We start from the raw sequence: 23,572 nt of genomic DNA, 5'->3' as shown, positions 1-23,572 counted from the left end.
TTGATAGTAGAGATCCCTCCAAAATAAGTTTAGGTATAAAAAAAAAACAGTGTTTTGCGCCAATGCGCGCCAAAAAACCTCGTATGGCTAAAATCTTTTTCTAAGCACCTGCGTGCATTCTGACAACATTACGAGTACAAAAAAGCAAAAACATGAACATTACTTCACACCATTGTCAATAAGGTCTCCACTCAGCTAAAAGCCTTTCTCCGGGAATTCACCAGGTCACACACACCCAACTGGGTGTTCCATTGACCAGTGATGGAATTATTGTATCACTAACCGAGGTTCTCATTTGTTCTTGTCGTCAGTAGATTCAGGGAAGTACTGGTTAACTAAAGCGTTTGCTCGACCAGGTCTCGTAGCTATAGAAGCTCAAACAAGGTGGGCTCACTATACTATATTACTGCATACAGAGTGTAAAAATCTCAACCTTGATTTATATATTTAAAAAACTGTAAGATTACTGTCATTAACTCTGGAGGGATTACAGAGTGTTCTTTGCTGATAAGACCCTGCCGAAACTTTCATCCATTAGAACGGTGGTCATCAAACTGCAGCCCGAATCAAGTATTGGTGAGGCTTGCGGTTATCAGTCGTATTTTATAGAGATTTGAATCTAGCAGCTAACAGCCGAATTCAAAAATGTCAACCAATGTTAAGATATTCTTAAGTGTAGTTTTCCTGCTCAGTAACAAATAAATACTCCATAATATTTTAACACGTGCATAATTTTAACTGCCGTTCTTGAATTCGGCTATTAGGAAAGTAAAGTTACCAGCTTACCTCAGAGACAAAGGGAGTAGCGAGCGCAGCTACTGCGTAGTTAGAAGGTGTGAGCGGGCTAATGTTTTGCTAGGTAAGTAGCGCAGCTACTGCGTAGTTAGAAGGTGTGAGCGGGCTAATGTTTTGCTGTTCGTCTTCCAGTGCTGACAACTCACGGGCGTGCGCGACTCGTACCATCCAAGAGCTGTGGTATAAATTTCAAACCGAAGAAAGATGAATACATGATTGCGCAGTATAGAGAGGGACATGTTCAAATTCGAGACATGTTTGTAGCAAGGAATATAAAATTAAATTAAGACTAGTGTTACACAACACGATGTGTAGAAGAAAAATGAAATTCATAATGTTTGCGATAGTGTTTCAGATTGCATAACGCATTTAAATAAATGCACAGTTACTGCTATTGATCAGTTACTCATCCGGTCACACTGACAACACAACAGCACTTCGTCAAGCAGTACAGTAGCACAACGTGGAGTCGCTGAAGGTGGCACAACTGTGAAACAGAGAACAGTCGACACGAAGTGTTCCTGAAGATGCCGAGTTTTAACGATCATTTCTTGGGGGCAGTCGGCCAACTTATCGCGCCATTGAGAATAACTAGTCTGTAGGCGGCTCGTAACATTGTTATTTATTTAGGTTTGCAGTTAGTAATAAGATCGGTGCACAAGTGTCCCGAAGTTGCATCCCACAATGGATCCACTTGTATTGGAATGTATTGTAATGGAACTACGAGGCTCGTGAGCAAAGAAGTTTGATGACTGCTGCACTGGATCTCTCTTCTGCTGTTTCATTGTTCACTTAGGGACTGTCTGTACACGAAACACCTAGTGCATTTGTTATGTCCTCCATTTAGTTCACAAAAATCTTTTGTAAGAATTCTGTTTTCTCCTCTGTGAAATACCGATACCAATCAGGATTTGAGACAAAAGTCTCTCAAAGTCTAATAAGCATCACAAAGTAGACAACTTCACTTCTGTTCAGTGCAATATTTTCTTTTTGTACGAATGTAGTATCTGCACTGCATGATAAAAGCATTTTTTTCCCTTTCAGATGGCCTTCACGTATGGATGAACTCAAATGTGACGGAGAGAGAGCGGCTATACCGGATGCAGTCCTTCCTAATGGAGAGCCTGAGTAAGTCCACTACAAGTCTCGGACAGCGAGACGAACGCGTTGCTAGCACGATGTGTAACAATGATATGCAGCACACTTTTCTGATGCAGAAACTGAGTACGACCCGGTGATCGCGGACGCCCTGTACGAGAAGTACTTGAATGGATATAACAGGACCGAGGACATATTCATCGCCCTGACGGACGTGAGTACAGAGCTTGTCAAGATACTTCTGTCGTGCTTTGCACGCACTAAGAATGTCCACCAGCACAGCAGGCGTAACTGTTTTTGCGGCTATCCATAATTTCTGTCTAATCGTAAATGGACATTTCGTCCAAATTCACAGCCATACCATTCAAAATTACAGACATTTAAACTCCCATTTATCCAGGCATCCATAAAGTAGTGTACTATTTCTTTAGAGGGAGTAAGCAGCCCTGTCAATTGATATCGTCTAATATGAATTAGACGGACAGGAGTTGGAACAAAATATGGAAACACCGCGACATATGCATGCTTGAACATAAATGCAGTTGCTAGACAAGCCTGCGGGTTGCGCAGTTTTATATTGCAACGAATAACACCTGTGAAATCTCCTCAACACATTGCTAGTGTCAGTCGTGGTCAGAACAGTATTCTGTGTCGTTGTGGGCGCGTTATGTCGGAGCTGAGTGAATTCGAACGTGGGCAGATTGTTGGTGCCCATATGGTGGGTACTTCCGTGACCAAGGTAGACGACTAGTTCAGTGTTTCGAGAGGCACCATGTCGAAGATTATACTGCATACAGGAAAAGCAGAAAAACATCATCCGGTAAGTCACGACGTTGGCGAAAATGTGAGCTGAGTGATCGTGAGAGACGATCGTTGAAGAGGATTGCTACGAAAAATAAAAGAACGACAACTGACGACGTCACTGTAGGACTGTACGTCGCCCTCGAGAACATTGTCAGCACCAAAGCAACATGAAGGGAGCTCCATAAGCAGGCAATTGGAGTACGATTTGGAATTCCAAAGGCACTCATAAGTGATGCAAATGCCTTTAATAGGAAAACGTGATGCCGAAGCCAGAAAACCTGGACTATGGGGCAATGGAAGAAAGTCATTTGGTCGGACTAGTCCTGGTTGGTTGGTTGATTTGGGGGAAGGGACCAACCAGCGAGGTCATTGGTTCAAAAATGGTTCAAATGGCTCTGAGCACTATGGGACTTCAGTCCCCTAGAGCGTAGAACTATTTAAACGTAACTAACCTAAGGACGTCACACACATACATGCCCCAGGCAGGATTCGAACCTGCGACCGTAGCGGTCGCCCCGTTCCAGACTGTAGTGCCTACATGCGCTCGGACACATCCGGCTGGCGAGGTCATTGGTCCCATCGGGCTAGGGAACAAGGGTGAGGAAGGAAGTCAGCCGTGTCCTTTCAAAGGAATCATCCTGGCATTCGCCTGAAGTGATTTGGGGAAACTACAGCAAACCTAAATCAGGATGGCCGGAGGCAGGTTTAAACCGTCGTCTTCCCGAATGCGGGTCCAGTGTGCTAACCACTGCGCCCCTTCGCTCGGTGGGTGAGTCTTGTTTCACACTGTTTCCAACTCCTGGACAATTTTACGTACCAGGAGTGAATCATGGCGTGTGTTGGATGATGATTTGGGCGACCATAATTTGGTATTCCATGCGTGCCGTGGTTACTGTGCAAGATCGCATTACTTTCAAGGATTATTTGACCATTTTGGCTGATCAAGTCCATCCCACGCTACAATGTTTCTTCTTCAATGGTGATGCAGTGTTCAAGACGACAGGGCTCCTGTTCACATAGCTCGCTTCGTTGAGGACTGGTTTTGTGTGCATAAGGATGATCTGTAGCACTTCCTCTAGCCACCACAGTCACGATACCTCAGTGTTATTGAGCCTTTTTGGTGTGCTTTGGAGAGAAGGGTGCGTCATCGCTGTCCACTTCCAGCACCGTAACCTGAAATTGCCGCTGTTTTACAGGAAGAATGGTATACGATTCTCTTGAAAAACAACACAGGACCTTTATTTGTCCATTTGTAGACGCGTGTTAGATGTTTTGTATATCAACAGGCTCCCCAAACCGTACTAGCCATGTAATGTGCAGTGCTTTTAGTGGCTCCCTATTTTTGTCCGCCTCCTGTATATGTTTCAGCAATATAACCTATTTGGTAACTACATTTTTCAAGAAAAAATCGTCATAAATCTTGGGGAACATTAGTTATCTTTTGCTGTGAGACCACATATGAAATAGACGTCAGATTTACTCTGCATTGGAATATCAATTCGCCATAGTATTACCTCTGATTATCATTATTATTATTATATTACTGCTGTTTTAGAAACACTGTTCTTTGATAAAAAAATAAACATCATTTCTTTCAAAAAGAAGAAGACATTTATTTTATTTCTTTATAGGCCTGAAAACTGTTATGTACAATTTTCCAACCTTAGTTTTTCTTTCCACAGTTTAGGAAACAAATTCTTTCACAACGTTCCTGACGTTATTTTTCGATGAGTGGATGGCCGGGTCTCGACTGTGTCGCTGTTGATCTGAATTAAGCAAGTTATAAGTCCTCGAAAGATGCCTAATGACGCTTCTGTGGACACTGGGGATACTGTAAATGTCATACTTGGGACGATGACGCAAATAATGTCTTCAAACAGTTTTTTAATCCGTCCGAGTTCAGCAATAAGTTTTCTTCCAATAAATGACATGTTACACAATTGTAGATCGGTCGTAATGGTTTACAGCATTTTGAGCTGTACGTGAAGTTTGTTGAGGCTAAAATCTGCCTTGTATGTTCCAAGCAGCTCTTCCAAATCCTAAACAAATGGAGGTTTTCTTTGGGAGGACGCAACAAATTTCTCTTAAATTTGTTTTGAAGTCAGTTTTTCCCCCGATGAATTACGTTCCCTCAAGACTGTTCCAATGAATCTAGGACTAGCATCCACTTTTGCAACTAGTTTTATGTAGCGATCCCACTGTAGGTCGCTCTGGACGTTTACTCCTTGGTATTTTATGATCGTTACGTTTCCAGCGATTTATCACCAATAGGGTAATCAACAGTAACGAATTGCTTCGCTTGTTTACGCGAAATTTCTTACATTTATTTACGTCCAGGGTCAAGTGACAGTCTCTGCAGCAATGGCCGATCCTCTGCAGGTCTTCCTATATTTGGCTAGTCTTCTAGCGTTGCAATATTTAGACAGCATCATCGTCCACGAACACCCTCAAGGACTCTTCGACATTACTCAGTAGTTCATTTATATGTAAAAAGTAACGGTGCTGTAGTACTCACAAAAATTATCCTTACTATATCTGACGATTGTTTCTCATTAAGAACAACATGTTGAGGTCCACACTGCCGGTAAAAATGCAAAACTTTCAAGGACCAAGTCATTTTACTGACACGTGAGATGACAGGTGTTGTAACTTCCTTGCACGCCACGTGGTTCTTTAGTCGATACAGGAGCGAGGAACAGATGCTCTTCATGAACAGAGAAATCAGATATTGTTTTAGTCTACATACTATATCAAATAGTAAAAATAAGACACGTGTTTGTTGCTGTGGGCAATGGCCTTACTGCAGTGGATACACCGGTTCCCGTCAGATCTCGGGCATTGCGGGCTCTTGGATGGGTGACCCTCCAGGCTGCCATGCGCTGTTGCCTCGTGATGTCAATTGGGGAGCTACTCGACCGAATAGTAGCAAACGTACACAAGCTCTTCAGTTCTCTAGATTCCATCAAAACTGTGACAGAGGTGCAGTAATCTCGTGTGCGCTCACATTGCGTGGTCCAATACCATTTTTTTTTTTCTGTGTATGACCCTCTTCTACCCACTGCCTCCACATTTCCATCACTGTTTTAGTAACATGCCCTGCGAGCCGAAATATGTCAGTACAACAAACCGATTTTACGTAAAGAGTTCGACTGGTCCGTTTGAACTCGTGTATAGGTATTGCACGCTTTGACGTTGACGAGACTTTCTGGCATTTCCTTTAACAGTTTCGTTCCGTTTGACTCTTCTCTGCTTGAGCTCTGCGGAACACAGAATTTTAATCACAAAACAGAGGGCTCTGCTAAGCTTGTACGAGAGCCATATCTCTGCAGGCTGGATGACTCATAGAAGCACCGTCCAACTCATAACCTGAGTCTGGATACAGGGTTCAAGATTTTTCATCAACCAATGATCCCTTACAGCTGTATAGGTTTAGGTATTAAATGAACAACTAAATAGAAGGATCTCTTTACAGGAAAAATCTTAAAATTTAATACCAACTTCCTTATCAATATTGTAAAAACCAACTTCTGTATTACGTCAGAAAGTTCTATTACTCTGTAGATTAGTGTTGCAGCAATAAATGATGCATTTTAACTTTAAAAACATCACATCACAAGGATCTAACAGATTTTAGAATTTTATTAAAATAATTTGAACCCTCTATTTCACTTGATTCTTTGTGAGTCAGTCTCCACAGTTATCGAAGTCGAGTTTACTTCTAGTGTTGTGATGATAAATGATCTTTGTAGAGTCAGACTCATTTAAGTTGCTTTTGTCATAAAGTAATGCTGTACAGATAAATAGGTTTATGACAGTCAGTACGTTCTACTTAATACAGAGTGGAGTACGGTGTTCTGTAGGATTCAATTTGCTCGGTATTCTGATTACGTTTTTCTAATTTTGTTGTATTGAAACGTCCCCTTTGAACAATTTATACACGACTGTGCTTAAACTGACACACAATATTTTTTAGCGCAACGCAATCTGACTTCCAAAAATCTCTGCAAAAGAATGGCCCTGTCTAATATTAACCTATACGTTTCACAAATCACTTACCTCACAAAAATCTTGGTTACTCGAACTACTGCAATACAGCTAGCGCCACTACTGCCAGCTAAATAAAAGATTCAAACTACGGAAGGCACCAACTACTGATAGGGATAGTTAGCAAATGAAAGATATTAATAGAGAACAAACAATGTATTTACCTTAATATCATATATATATATATATATATATATATATATATATATATATATATATATATATATATAGCAGTTCATGACAAATTTCAAAACTCCGCCATCTCTCTCCCCACATATCCACCACTGCTGGCGGCTCACCTCCAACTGTGCAACGCTACGCGCTGTTCACAGCCAGCTGCCTAACACTACAATGGCGAGTATTACAACAATGCAAAGCAGCCACAGACTGCACACAGCACAGCCAGTGATTTTCATACAGAGGTGGCGTTACCAATAAAAAAACCTAAACAGCCTACTTACATAGCCCCCATGCTCCCCACAAAAAATTTTACAAATTGTTTTGGGCAGTGGCCAATAATGATTTGATAAAATTTTTCATAATTACAATAACAAAGATATCAAATACACACACTTATTGATACAATGTTGGTCAAAAGCTAAAATTTTCTCACAGTCCATAAAGACAGTCCTGATCATTCATCACAGTGAAATTACAGTGTTTTTTTTCTCAAAGTCTGAGTAGTAAAAGAGAATGCACACGGAAATAGTAGATTTCCATGCAGTCTTGAAGAAGTAGTGTTGTCCTTCCAACGGAAAGACAGTGCTGACTCTTGACATGCTGACAGGTAATGGGCCACAACAGAGCAAACCCACAGCAGAGTCATTCGACGTTTTGAAGAATATTGGTAGGTAGGTCGTCACAGAGCAGACCCACTGTAGTCCTAGTAGAGATTACGGTATTGGTGGGCCATCAGAAGTGCAGACCCACTGTAGTCCTTGTAGAGATGGCTAGCAGCCATCTGCTGTGACTGTGCAGGTGCACAATCACCATTGAAGAGTCTTGCGGAGAATATCACAAGTCCATGAACCACCACTTGTGCACTCACAAAATTTTTTTTTGAAATGTCCTTAGAACCAGCAATGCTGTTATCCAGTCCCTTGCTGAATTATTAACACATGTGCAAACACTAACAGTCCTCTTTTTTTTCACATATTGTGCATATACTATGACCAACAGAAATGTGTGCAGTGAAATGAATGCTTACAAGTTGCTTAATTTGATAAACTGGTATCAATTACAATTTTATAACATGAGAATATAATTACAGAGATACAGAAAACATCATTAAAACATAATAATACAGATAACATTTGAAGTAATATTGGCTTTACAAAAGAATAAAAATAAACATATACATCAGTGTTACAGGAATTATGACATAAGTAAATACATAAAAGATCAGAATAACTTTTGAAACATCAACTTTACACATGAGCATTAAAACAGAACAGAATAAATAATGTCTAAACATATTTACAAGGTAAATAACATATTATTAATGCAAATTATATTTGAGGATAACAGTATTCCTCATCATAGTGAATGTACCTTAGTACTAAAAAAATTGCACAACATAAATCGTATTAGCTAAACATATAAAGACAGGAAGAACACAAATATTCAAGGATACATAAACACATAGCGGAATAATACAAAAGGAATGACAGGGTTCGTTTTCAGGTTAACATTTGGTACTGCAGTCCTACCCAAAACTTCATTCCATAGATCTTTCGTCTTATTTCAACATTTGTTTCCACCAAAAAAAATCCTATCCAAGCATTCTTTCTGTATTTACATGTTCACATATTTCTTACCTCATTATTTATTTTCCAAGAAAATCCTACCTATACCTGCTTTCTGTACTTTTTTTGTATAACTTCTCAATGCATTTCGTCCAATTCATCGCAACTCATTCTCTTATATAGTCTACCCCCTCTTAAGCTAACTTAAATCTACTGAGCTCAGATGCTAAACTAAGGGATGAGGCAATTCAGCAGCACAAAACAATTAATACAAACAGCAATGATCAAAAATACAAATGGCGAAGCAAGCAGCATAAGTTTCAACTAATATAAGGCAATGAGCAGCAAACAAGAAAAATAAATCAGTAGTAAACTGGCTTAGCAGAGTAACACAAATTAAAATTCAGTAGCACTATGTCTGGCAAACAGCAGCAGTAAATGCTATAACGTATACCTACTCATGACAAAGCTCAAGCAGAAAAAATAGTACACTAAAGACAACAATGCAGATAAAGGTAATGTATAATCGCATCTTAATATCTATGTCATTAAAGTGGTGCACCACAACTATTTCTACAAAAGAAATTACCAAGTACTTGAAAAGAAAATTCCGTATGCAATTCCTCTGAAGGGAAATGTCTTTGTGCTCCTTCGTTTTTTTAAGTACATCATGAAGTTATTCTTTACTGTGTCTGTAGGCATAAAATATTTATATTAGTACATCTATAAAATTTTATTTCAACCAATGCTGCAGTGCAGCTAGGAACTAGATATTAAACAAAATAGGCAAAGCAAGGCGTGAAACGTCATTCACTAGCCATATGGCATTTCATAATGCAGTAAACAATCTTTCAACTAGCAAGAAAATAGACATAAAATGTTTCTCATCATTTCATTTCAGTAAATATCATAAATTAAGAACTCTACAGTGTAATCATATTTTCAAGTTTGAGCGTGTCGTATTTACGATGCTTTCTACAAAGGAATGTCAGAAGCGAGGTTAATGGCCTCTTTTTTTCTTTTTGCACCTAATGGCTTTCTTTTGTCAGACGTCTACCTCTCAGCTGGGCACCAAAAACGCATTACGTCAAGGTCACTTACCTTTCTTAACGAAATATTTACGACAGCAGTTTCCGCTACAGTGGCAGTCTCATATAAAAAATTTCACAGGTCAAGAATGTGCGTTACAAATCTGTAGAAACAAAGTCTTATTGATATAAGTGTCCAAAAAAGTTTTCGTCGGCATTGTGATACATTCACGCATTTACACACATTTCATAACTCTTAAAGTACAATTCTCGGTTTCCAATAATCTTTTTCACAAACCAGAGTCCCTAACCACTACTCATTATTCCTTACCTTATTCGTCGACACTTCTTCAATATTTCATGATAACAGATACATAGCATACTCAAATAACTCATATAGCATCAGCTTATTGATCATAAACATACCTCAACAGCATAATACACATCGTCGTCGTAAAAATAACATCATAACACCTCAGTCAACTCTCAAAATCGTCGTAGCTTTCTAATTTCAAAACTTAAAAAAATTCTCTGCTCATGTCAAAAGTGTCATCTTCCTCAAACGTACTTTAAAAATCATGATCCCATACCAAATACATCATTCAAAGCTCTCATAGTATCACAATGGTTCCAAAAAATATGAGCATTTCACAAAGTACAGACAAAATAGAATTTCATAAGTGTGAAGTTATCCAGCTGTGTAATTACGTAAACATCTGTCACTGCCATAGTAAAAAAGTTTGTCTCTCTCAGTTAAATAATCAGATAGCTATGTAATTTATGTGTTAGAGGAATATGGTACCGATGTGTAAAGTTGTATAAGCAAATACCATATTAGCTAGGGCTCCTTGTGCTTGCCAAACACATGGTACACAAAGTAGGCGTGTACCCCCCTGAGGATTAATGTAATTATACCCTCAGGTGTTACAGATTACAAGAATGGAATGAAATGTATTACGGAGAACCTTTGTATCATTTTACTTCAAATATATTTAAAAATAAATGATTTAAGTACAAAATTAATCACTCAAATACGTGTACTGTAGCGCTAAACTGTGCGTCTTGTTGTAAGATAATCTCTGTGGAAGTGTCGTAGTTATCATCCTCCGAAAGCTAAGTTCTGCAGAAGTCAATGTACTTACCTCATGATAAACAAAAGTGAAATGCTTTGCGTAGAGATATCTTAGTTATTATGCTTATTGCCGTGATGAAGAAAGTACTGTACTGTAACGTATTGTTGTGCTACGGAAAAGGCTGTCTCCTTGTAGCTATACCATAAAATTTACTACTAAAACATGTTTTACTTTCCAGAAGAATTCAGAAAAACTGTGCAGATATAAAACAGATACACCGCAAGAGCAACATTGTAAATTGTCACTCATTAGTAGCGTCGTGATAAAACCGTGTAGTTGTCACATAAACTAACCACTGTGTTGTCTGGTATCTCACAGAAAGTACTTTAAATCCAGAATGTATTTTCAAGTAAACCAAAATGTTGCATTAGAATCTCATTAGCAGTACCAGTATGTGTTCTAAGTATGTGAGCCTTATAGTCATTACGTAATCGTGCAACTAACAAGCAAGAATGTACACACACAATAACACTGTGTCGTCTGTTCACAATAACAATGCATTCGTAATTTCTGTTTAAATAAGTTCTCTTGATTCTTGACTGGATATTTAACTTCAAACATTGTTGCATGGTAACAGTTTCTAAGTCTTATGTTATTTTTCTCGGAGCCAGCGGGCGCACGCGGCTGCCTGCTGTGCGAGTTATTGTCTGTCTCTTTGTTGGCGCGCGCCGTTATTGGGATTAGGAGACCTAACTTCTACAAATTCACTCTAACGAGAAGGCCCTGCCCTGTTTGAATCCCGCCAGTTCTGATGCAATTCAGGTCTGTCGTTATGATTATCTCGTCTGTCGTCATGTCGGTAGATTTCATAATTTCTTTCTTGTCGGTCATGTGGTGGAGAATTTCTTCCTGAATCGTAACTGCGCGCTGAACTGTTGCGTCTGAAGTTATTCTGTCTCCCTTGATAATAATTGTTTTGGACCCCATATTGTCCGTTTCTAAGGTAACCTCTGTCATATTCACTACTTCGGAAATGCGATCTTTCTCTGTAACTATTATTACTCTGCCAGTGGTTGTCATATGGGTGGTGTCTGTTTTGGTCACGACTTGCGTTGTAAGAATAGACTTGTCGTGTCCAGTTATTGTTTCTGTCGTCACGGAATTGTGACGGATGTGACCTGTAGTGATTGTTTTCCTGTTTTCGCATCCCGCGACTGTCTGTGTCAATTTCTAATTCTTGTAAGAGTCCCTGAAAAGCTTCAATGTCGTCTTTGCAACGTCCTGCTAAAATAATATGTCGTAAATGTTCAGGCAATTTGAGTAAGCAAATGCGGATGAGTTCTGACGGGCTGTATGGGTTTGAAAGATACTGATTCTTGTGCAACATGTCTTCAAAATATTTCACAAGACTGGAAAATTCAGATTGTTCGAAATGTTTCATCATTATGATGCCATGTTTTACTCGGTCTTGTGTGGCTTGAGACCAATATGCTGAGAGGAAGGCATGGTAAAATTCTCCTTCACTGTGGCAATTGTGAATGACCGACCGCATTCTTACAGCTGGTTCATTCTCTTAAGTAGCCACACATAAATTCTAATCTGTGCTCTAATGACCAGTTGGGAGGAAACAATGAGACAATTGATGGAGCCATGCTTATGGATGAATGTCGTTGCCAGAATTCTTAAATGTTTTGAATTTACGTGTAGTAATGAACAGCTTATAGTCAAAATCATCATGTCAGCGAGTCGCATATCGGTCATTGTTAGGTCGTGTCGGCCGTTCCATCTCAAAATTCGGTGCACCTTGCCAATTTCTTTCATAATTTCCGAAATGCCCTGTGTTATTATTTTGCGGCTTTTCCGTATTTCTAAGTCCCTCTTCCCGTGTTGGAGCGCGAGTGTCCTCTGAAATATGTACGAGGGCCGTTCAGAAAGTAACCTCTGGTTGATTTAAAAAAATACACCAAGTTAAATAAAAATATTTTAATATATACATCTTACACCTACATCTTTGCACTATTTTTCTACATAGTCTCCATAGCGATTGAGGCACTTATCGTATCTCTTCACAAGCTTTGAAATTCCTTCTGCATAAAAATCACCCGCTTGTGCCTGGAGCCAGCCTGTGACCGCATCTTTGAGCTCTTCGTCGTCATCAAACCGCTGTGACCCGAGCCATTTCTTCAAATGCATGAAGAGGTGATAATCACTTGGCGCCAGGTCTGGGCTGTAAGGTGGATGGTTGATAACGTCCCACTTGAAGGACTCAAGAAGGGCCGTTGTTCTGCGAGCAGAGTGAGGACGGGCGTTATCGTGCAAAAAAACGATACCGGAAGTCAGCATACCACGGCGTTTGTTCTGTATAGCCCGTCGTAACTTTTTTATTGTTTCACAGTACACGTCTTGATTAATGGTCGTACCACGTTCCATGAATTCAACCAACATCACCCCTTTGGCATCCCAAAACACCGTTGCCATCAGTTTTCTGGCAGAAAAATCTTGCGAGGCTTTTCTTGGTTTGGTAGGCGAATTTGAATGTGCCCACATCTTTGATTGTTCTTTTGTCTCAGGGTTCACGTACTTAATCCAGGTTTCGTCACCGGTCACGATTCTGTTTAACAATGGTTCTCCTTTGTCCTCGTAACGTGACAGAAAGTCTAATGCAGAGGCCATTCTTTGAGTTTTGTGGTGGTCGGTAAGAATTTTGGGCACCCATCGTGCACAGAACTTAACGGTAACCCAATCTTGCTGTCACTATCTCGTACAAGAGAGTCTTAGAAATCTGTGGAAAACCAGTAGACAACCCCGGCATTGAGAAACGTCGATTTTCACGAACTTTTGCATCAACTGTCTGAACGAGTTCGTCAGTCACCAATGATGGTCTACCACTCCTCTCTTCATCATGAACGTTTTCTCGTCCACTTTTAAATAAACGTACCCATTCACGGACAACTCCTTCACTTATAACTCTTGGTCCGTACACGGCACAAAGCTCACGATGAATAGCTGCTGCAGAATATCCTTTGGCTGTAAAAAACCTTATGACAGCACGCACTTCACATTTGGTGGGGTTTTCTATTGCAGCACACATTTCAAACTGCCACAAAAACTAAACTAGCGCAGGTACGACGTTCACTCGACCACGGCTTGATGCTGACTGACCTGTTGAGTGCGTGAACGCACAGATGGCGTCGCTACTCCCCCCACAACCCGCACTGTGACCAATCGGAGGTTACTTTCTGAACCGCCCTCGTAATTCTTGTATTACCTGCGTCAACTGATCTTGTACTTCCCGGATTTCTCTTTTGTACTGTGTATTGATTTAATTTTGATTTTGTTTGAATTTTCTAATTTGTTCATACTCTTCTGTGTCAGTGAAGGCTACAGGTCTTGTGTCATTCAAATCATCATCTACCTTTGTAGATAAGTTAGTGACCTGATCCGAAAGTTCAACTACTTTCTCTGATAATGTACTAATTTCCTCCATGTGTCTTTCTACTGTGTCCTTTAAGTTTTCCTGAGTTTTTGCAAGTTGCGTAACCGAATCGGTAGATGCAACTGAGTCAATTTTAGCTTGCAAGGTCTCATGATTTTCATGAACAATAATTTGCAGTTCTTTTATGGCTGCTTCGTGATTCTGTAATGCATTTTCATGCCGCGAAAAAATAGGTTGAAAATGCTCACAAATTTGAGTTTTTACGTCATTACACACTTTTTGACATTTCGATTCGATTTTATGTAACTCAGTAGTTAAATCTTCACGTGTTTGTTCAAGTGCAGTGTCTAACTTTTGAAGATTTTGTTCCATTGTGTCTAACATTTGAAGCTTTTGCTGTGTTTGTCTCTGATTTTGTTCCATTGTGTCTAACTTTTGAAGATTTTGTCACATTATGTCTAACTTTTGAAGCTTTTGTCCCATTTGTTGCATTAATTGTAATAACAATGCACTGGTGTCTGAAACATGTTCCTCAGTGCTTTTCGGCAGTGAATTTGCACCGGCAACATTCACATTTTGACAAGCGGAAAATGTGTCTTGACTTATTTGAGAAAACGGTGAGGACGCAAAACCTGAATCTACAGTATTTGCAAGATTGTGCCCTGTCATTTCGGATTCCTGAGGCGAGCTGTTGCTGACCGATCGATCGATAATGCTTCCCTGTTCACTAATTGTTTCACTGTCTACACCATTGTTTGCAGCCCACTCCATTTCCCTATGCACAATTACCAAATTACTACTTTGAACGTCTGCTAATTCATTACACAGTGATGCTGGCAAGCTACGCTCGTCATCACTATTATTTCTCAGTTTACTTTGGAGCCTAGTGTTACGTTTTTCACACGCCATTATTGTCACAATATTTCACATGATAACACAGAAAAGCACAATTTGAAGAGCAAAAATAAGAGAACACATTAACATAGCACTGAAAATAATATCTAGTTAATTGCAAGCGCAGCTGCGAAATACTTGGTGCAAATGTACATGCATCCCACAACAACAATGAAAGACTGCAACTACAAAGGAGATTCTCTCTACAATTACACACTAGCAAGAAACAAAAGCTACACTAATTACACAAACTACAAGAAAAAATCAGAAGATTCCAGTGAGGTATCCTGGTAGGGTCGCCATATGAAACGTCCCATTTGAACAATTTATACACGACTGGGCTTAAACTGACACATAATATTTTTTAGCGCAACGCAATCTGACTTCCAAAAATCTCTGCAAAAGAATGGCCCTGTCTAATATTAACATATACGTTTCACAAATCACTTACCTCACAAAAATCTTGGTTACTCGAACTACTGCAATACAGCTACTGCCACTACTGCCAGCTAAATAAAAGATTCAAACTACGGAAGGCACCAACTACTGATAGGGATAGTTAGCAAATGAAAGATATTAATAGAGAACAAACAATGTATTTACCTTAATATCATATATATATATATATATATATATATATATATATATATATATATATATATATATATATATATATAGCAGTTCATGACAAATTTCAAAACTCCGCCATCTCTCTCCCCACATCCACCACTGCTGGCGGCTCACCTCCAACTGCGCAACGCTACGCGCTGTTCACAGCCAGCTGCCTAACACTACAATGGCGAATATTACAACAATGCAAAGCAGCCACAGACTGCACACAGCACAGCCAGTGATTTTCATACAGAGGTGGCGTTACCAATAAAAAAACCTAAACAGCCTACTTACAGTATTTCACTGGTATAACAGAGTGTCCTCTTATCAGTGTCAGAGGAGGTGTGAGACTAGAAAAGAGCAAAGCATCACATATTCATTACGGAATGCATCTATCAGTTTCCTCATGAGATGACACGCCTGACCTATTCTCTTGCAGAAATGCCTGATATATTCCTCCCAGTTTAATTTTGACTCACAACTGTACTGGTTTCCTTTACGCAACTTTGCAATACCCTGCACGAGTGAACTTAGGAATCGTTACTGGTGTATCTAGGCTCCAACACAACAAAACCCAATGTTGATACACTTAACATAATGGAAATACGCTATCTGAAATTTGGCCAAATTTGAGATCGTAAGATAGAGAATTGTTATAAAATCAGTTGTTTAATATATTTTAAAAACCATGAAAGGGAGATGAAGGGAACACTACCTACTTTAAACGAAATTCAAATCAAAATAAACTAGTGAATTATTAGAAAAGTTCGACTTCGTACACAAGAAAACCAACAGATTGACAGTACGAACCTGACATGAAAAACAAGAATACAAACGTCTCAAAAATGAGATCGACAGCAAGTGCAAAATGGCTAAGCAGACATGGTTAGAGGACAAATGTAAGGATGTAGAGGCTTATCTCACTAGGGGTAAGATAGATACTGCCTACAGGAAAATTAAAGAGACCTTTGGAGAAAAGAGAACCACTTGTATGAATATCAAGAGCTCAGATGGAAACCCAGTTCTAAGCAAAGAAGGGAAAGCAGAAAGGTGGAAGGAGTATATAGAGGGACTATACAAGGGCGATGTACTTGAGGGCAATGTCATAGAAAGGGAAGAGGAAGTAGATGAAGATGAAATGGGAGATACGATACTGCGTGAAGAGTTTGACAGAGCACTGAAAGACTTAAGTCGAAACAAGGCCCCGGGAGTAGACAACATTCCATTAGAACTACTGGCGGCCTTGGGAGAGCCAGTCCTGACAAAACTCTACCATCTGGTGAGCAAAATGTATGAGACAGGCGAAATACCCTCAGACTTCAAGAAGAATATAATAATTCCAATCCCAAAGAAAGCAGGCGTTGACAGATGTGAAAATTACCGAACTATCAGCTTAATAAGTCACGGCTGCAAAATACTAAAGCGAATTCTTTACAGACGAATGGAAAAACTCCTCGGGAAAGATCAGTTTGGATTCCGTAGAAATATGGGAACACGTGAGGCATTGCTGGCCCTACGACTTATCTTAGAAGCTAGATTAAGAAAATACAAACCTATGTTTCTAGCATTTGTAGACTTGGAGAAATCTTTTGACAATGTTCACTGGAATACTCTCTTTCAAATTCTGAAGGTGGCAGGGGTAAAATACAGGGAGCGAAAGGCTATTTACAATTTGTACAGAAACCAGATGGCAGTTATAAGAGTCGAGGGGCATGAAAGGGAAGCAGTGGTTGGGAAGGGAGTGAGACAGGGTTGTAGCCTCTCCCCGATGTTATTCAATCTGTATATTGAGGAAGCAGTAAAGGAAACAAAAGAAAAATTCGGAGTAGGTATTACAATCCATGGGGAAGAAATAAAAACTTTAATGTTCGTCGATGACATTGTAATTCTGTCAGAGACAGCAAAGGACTTGGAAGAGCAGTTGGACGGAATGGACAGTGTCTTGAAGGAAGGAAATAAGATGAACATCAACAAAAGCAAAACGAGGATAATGGAATGTAGACTAATTAAGTCGGGTGATGCTGAGGGAATTAGATTAGGATTTGAGACGCTTAAAGTAGTAAAGGAGTTTTGCTATTTGGGGAGCAAAGTAACTGATGATGGTCGAAGTAGAGAGGATATAAAATGTAGACTGGCAATGGCAAGGAAAGCGTTTCTCAAGAAGAGAAATTTGTTAACATCGAGTATAGATTTAAGTGTCAGGAAGTCGTTTCTGAAAGTATTTGTATGAAGTGTAGCCATGTATGGAACTGAAACATGGACGATAAACAGTTTGGGCAAGAAGAGAATAGAAGCTTTCGAAATGTGGTGCTACAGAAGAATGCTGAAGATTAGATGGGTAGATCACGTAACTAATGAGGAGGTATTGAATAGGATTGGGGAGAAGAGAAGTTTGTGGCACAACTTGACCAGAAGAAGGGATCGGTTGGTAGGAGACGTTCTGAGGCATCAAAGGATCACCAATTTAGTATTAGAGGGCAGCGTAGAGGGTAAAAATCGCAGAGGGAGACCAAGAGATGAATACACTAAGCAGATTCAGAAGGATGTAGGCTGCAGTACGTACTGGGAGATGAAGAAGCTTGCACAGGATAGAGTAGCATGGAGAGCTGCATCAAAACAGTCTCAGGACTGAAGACCACAACAACGACAACATTAAAAACAATTAACCAGCTCAAGTATGATGTGCAGGGGAGGATAAGGGATTCAAGTTGTATATTCCCTCAGTGACGTGAATAAACACTACGAATCCGAATTTGGCTACACAGTGATGGGTTGTCCGAACTAAACTGAAAATAACCTAGCTTTGTAACGGGAACCTAACGACACTGCGATGTCGATGTAGCCTTATAAAGCGGTGAACTCCCACCTAACGAGCCGGTGGTGCACGGTATGCTCGCCAGTCTCTTTACGTCTCGCTGGACGTGAGGATGTGGGGCAGGACGAAATCTGCACCAGCCCGGAATCTGCGCATGGCGCTAAGTCGTCAGCACGGCGTCCCACCGCAGAACACCAGAATGGTCGCTCCCTCAGCGATCGAGCGTGTGAAGTGACCTCTAAGACGACCGATCAAAGTGTGCCCACGATCATGTGTCTCTGCACCGGACTCCCCCGCTTGCGCCAGCAAACACCAATCAGGCAAAACGTTAATTACATCTGTTCAGTGGTACGACAATGGTAAATAATTCCCCGCCACGGAATAGAGGACCAATCAGGGTACACCAGTCTCTCAAACTCTGTTGCGGAAATTCCCGCCCTACGTCAAGAGGCGAGAGGCAAATAAGAGCGTTGTTAATACTACTCAGAATTTCCAACACGCCAAACGAACTCATTGGGAACTCCAGCAGGTCCCGTACCCACAGCAGTTGGCCTGACCTCTTCGAGAACAGTGAGGTATGCCCATTTGTTATCAGGTGGTGGGCCAAGACCGAAAACCAATTGGCCGGGCACCGGACAGTACCGTAAGCCACAACTCCGAGAACCCCGACTTCCTTTGAGTGACACGAGACTCCGTCAAGCCTCACTCGTGTGGCTCTGCCATCCGCATCAGAAAGTGACTTAATCCTCTGAGTGTGAACGGCGAGCAGACTGTCCCGTTATTCCCAATCTTGTGTGCCTCGGCCGTTCCACAACACCTGTCGAAACGTACAGCAACGTTCCCATGAATTCCCTTGGCCGAAGCGATATAAGTTCATTCGGACAACACCTGCAACTTTTTTTTATCAAATACAATACTCAGAATGAAGCGCGGTAATCAGAGTTAAATAAAGCTATGAGTATCAAGTGTTCCTCATATCTCCAGTCACGACAATGATCAGACAGTGTTAGTTTATTAATTGAAGAAGGAAAGCCAGACAGATTATAGTCTTTCAACTTTAATTAATCTTACAATTATTTACTCCAAAGATGAAAAGAAATGGTCTGAGACACACCAGTTCCATCTTCCATCACTGAGGAATATCTGTTTTATCCTGATATAAACTGTCACCTGTTGCTTAAGAAGGAGTTCATAGCTGCCAATTTTTTTAAAAATAATTTAGCGGATATACTCTGCAAGCCAATGTGCAAGAAAATACATTCTGTTATTGGGGTAACTTTCGTAAATCTTTCGTTGATAAATGGTGTGACAATAAAATAACTTATTGAATACTTTCACACACACGATGATTTTCTATGAAGCTTGGTGGGACAGTGATTAAAGCGCAAGACTCGCATTTGAGAGGAATGGGGTACAAATTCTCGTTCCAATTTATGTGGTTTATCGATTGAGGGGAACGCCTGGATATTTTCTTTGAGAAGACGAAGGCAAATATCTCTTCCCGCCTCAATTTTTTTGTTTTCTTGCGTTAATTGCGCAATGGATATTGCAGAATGGTTACAATCTGCATGGAATAGTTAGTTATTAAATAATATTGCAAGGTTTCACAAAAAGGACGTTAAGTTCCGAGAGTAAATTTTTAATACGCTCATTTTGGGTTGATGCTGTCAGCGTGGGCCTAGATTCCTCCCATTTAGTACATGATTTTTCCTAACCAGTTCCCGATTTTTAAATGAAAATGACGGTCAGGCAGGGATACCGTAGGGTGATAGTTATCGGAAAAAAATTGTGAAACTCAGAACCTATCATTTAGGCTTTAAATTTTCTTACTTCTTCTACACCTACATCTACATGGCTATGATGTAAATCACATTTAAGTGCCTGGCAGAGGATTGATCCAACCACCTTCGCAATAATTCTCTGTTATTCCACTCTCGAACAGCGTGCGGGAAAAAAAAACACCTATATCTTTCCGTGCGATCTCTGACGCCCCCTATTTTGCTGCGATGATCGTTTCTCCCTATGTAAGTCGGAGTCAACAAAATATTTTCGCATTCGGAGGAGAAAGTTAGTGAAATTTCGTGAGAAGACCCCTCCACAACAAGAAACACATTTGTTTTAATGACGTCCACCCCAAATCCTGTATCATGTCTGTGACACTCTCCCCCCATTTCTTGATAATACAAAACGTCCTGCCCTTCTTCGAACTTTCTAGATGTACTCCGTTAACCCTATCTGGTAAGGATCCCACACCACGCAGCAGTAGTCTAAAAGAGGACGGTCAAGCGCAGTGTAGGCAGCCTCTTTAGTAGATCTGTTGCATCTTCTAAGTGTTCTGCCAATAAATCACAGACTATGACTTGACTCCCCCACAACATTTTCTATGTGTTCTTTCCAATTTAAGTTGTTCGTAATTGTTGTAATTCCTAGGTATTTAGTTGCATTTAAGGTCTTTAGATTTGATTGATTTCTCGTGTGTTCGAAGTTTAATAGATTCCTATTAACACTTATGCGGATGACCTCACACTTTTCATTATTTAGGATCTATTACCAAGTTTTGCACTGTGCAGATGTCTTATTTATAATTAGTTTCCATATTCTCATGACTTTACTGCGCGATAAACGACAGCATCATCTGGAAACAACCTAAGACAGTGGCTCAGATTGTCTCCTAAATCATTTATATAGATAAGGAACAACGGAGGACCTATAACACTACCTCGGGGAACGCTAGAAATCACTTCTGTTTTACTCGAAGTGTGTCCGTCAATTGCTACGAACACTGACATCTCCGACAGGAAATCACGAATCCAGTCGCATAACTGAGACTCTATTCCATAAGCACGCGATTTGATTGAAAGCCACTCGGTCTGATGGTGAGGGGTGGGATTATGATTGGTGCACGTACATCCCTGCATGTCTTTGACAAAGGAACTGTAACAGATCAGGTGTATCGGGACGTCATTTTGCACCAGTATGTCCGCCTTTTCTGGGGTGCAGAGAGTCCCACCTTCCTCCTGATGGGTGGTAACGCGGGCCCCACCGAGATGCCATCGTAGAGGAGTACCTTGAAACAGAAGATATCAGGTGAATGGAGTGGCCTGCCTGTCCTCCAGACCTAAACCCCATCGACCACGTCTGGGATACTCTCGGTCGACGTATCGCTGCACGTCTTCAAACCCCTAGGACACTTCAGGAGCTCCGACAGGCACTGGTGCAAGAATGGGAGGCTAATCCCCAGCAGCTTCTCGACCACCTGATCCAGAGTATGCCAATCAGTTGTGCGGCCGGTGTACGTGTGCATGGTGACCATATCCCATATTGATGTCGGGGTACATGCGCAGGAAACAGTGGCATTTTGTAGCGCATGTGTTTCGAGACGGTTTTCCCAACTTATCACCAATACCGTGGACTTACAGATCTGTGTCGTGTGTGTTCCCTACGTGCCTATGCTATTAGCACCAGTTTTGTGTAGTGCTACGTTGTGTGGTACCACATTCTGCAATTATCCTTAATTTGTGAGCATGAGTGTATATTCCAAAAGCCCGCTGCATATCAACTTTAATGATCTGGGGCTTTAATTTAATGAGTTAATCCTATTGCCTTTCTTGAATATTGATGTGACCTGTCCAACTCTCCAGTCTTCTGGTACGGATCTTCCGTCGTGGGAGTGGTTGTATATGATTGTTAAGTATGGAGCTGTTGCGTCAGCACACGCTGAAAGGAACCTACCTGTGTACAGTCTACACCGGAAGACTTGCTTTTGTTGAGTGTTAAGCTGCTTCACTACTCTGAGGATATCTACTTCTAAGTTACTTATGTTGATAGCTGTTCTTGACTCGAATTCTGGAATATTTACTGCGTCTTCTTTGGTGAAGGAACTCGACTCAGAACTTTTCAGTTCTCTAAGCTGTTGGACAAACAACCTGAATTTTCTGGAGTAATTTCAAAAACCCTTTGCCGACAGAGGGATTAGATTTACAGATGTGTGATTTACTGTTAAATTTTGTCTTTCAGTCTCCCCCTGTTTTCATTTGAAGCTAATCTGCATCAGTCTTTAATCTCTCATTGTTTTACGTGAATCGTTGCAATGCTTTCACCTTACTTGACATACGAGAGCTGTTCGGAAAGTAAGGTCCGATTGGTCGTGAAATGGAAACCGTAGAGAAAATCAAAATGTTCTATTTGCAGCATTTTGCTATACCTTCCAGCTACTTCTCTACACAGTCGCCGCTCCGATTGAGGTATCTGTCGTAACATTGTACCAACTTTCCAGTACCCTCGTCATAGAAGGCATCCGACTGTGCTTTTTGCCAATATACTACATTGATCTGCAACTTGTCTGTGCCAAAATGTTGTCTTCATGGGCGACGTTTCATGTGAGCAGAAATGAAAATCAGAGGGGACCAAGTCTGGGCTGTATGATGGGTGATCAAACATTTCCCATCGAAAACGCGGCAGGAGCCTCCTCATTGCCCCTGCAGGGTGCAGCCAAGAACTGTCACGAAGAAAGAAACGCCTGACAGTTGTGTTGTATGGGCTGCATGAAATCAGGCGAAATCTCTCACAGGCACTCACACTTGGCGGGAGGCACTACTTTCAAGATATTTTTACGTGGTCGTTTGCGCTCGGAACTGAAACGAGCAAAGTGACACGATCGACTGGCATACCAGAAACAGTGTACAACACACCTGTGCAGAGCTTCATTGGATTTTGGCAGTGGTTTCCATTTCGTAATCCATCGGACCTTACCTTTGGACTAGCCTTCATCCAGGACTGAAGTGCTTTAAACTTGGTCAAAAGCTCTCCTGAGAATATTTCACAGAACAAAATATCCTTCATTGCAGATGGAGCACTAACATAGGTCAACAAAGGAGTGGGTGATTATTAGCTCTGATACTGCCTGCTGGAACCACTCCAGCATATATCTGAACCCATATAAACACTTAAGATAACTGGCTTAAAGATCTGATTGTGCTCCACATAGAATGTGCCTAGAATGTTTTGTAGTTCGTGATCTTGTAGCTTAATTACGTTTGTGCCTACCGACACAATCAACACAGACATATTCATCACTTTCTGTGTTTCAGTTCATCGGTGCGGCTAAATTTAAAGGTCCCATGATAAAGTCAGCCAACTGCAACACAAACCACGGTGGAAGGACGTATGTGTACACGCTAAATCATGTGGGCCGTTTCCCCAATCAAGGTAAGGGTTTTTTTCACAAG

The 23,572-nt window shown here is 40.7% G+C and overlaps 1 protein-coding gene across 1 annotated transcript in view; it reads left to right on the top strand.

The window, feature by feature from the left end:
* Positions 1-23,572, top strand: part of LOC124802456 (cholinesterase 1-like) — a 354,377-nt gene that overhangs the window by 312,406 nt on the left and 18,399 nt on the right. Inside the window, exons 8-10 of the mRNA XM_047263241.1 lie at positions 1,840-1,923; positions 2,013-2,107; positions 23,435-23,552. Of these exons, the coding sequence (XP_047119197.1) occupies positions 1,840-1,923; positions 2,013-2,107; positions 23,435-23,552 (297 nt within the window). The remainder of the gene's footprint in view (positions 1-1,839; positions 1,924-2,012; positions 2,108-23,434; positions 23,553-23,572) is intronic.

The sequence above is a fragment of the Schistocerca piceifrons genome, chromosome 6 (genome assembly GCF_021461385.2).
Source record: "Schistocerca piceifrons isolate TAMUIC-IGC-003096 chromosome 6, iqSchPice1.1, whole genome shotgun sequence".
NCBI lineage: Eukaryota > Metazoa > Arthropoda > Insecta > Orthoptera > Acrididae > Schistocerca > Schistocerca piceifrons.
The sequence above is the reverse complement of the archived record's forward strand: the minus strand, read 5'-3'. Positions and strand labels throughout refer to the sequence as shown.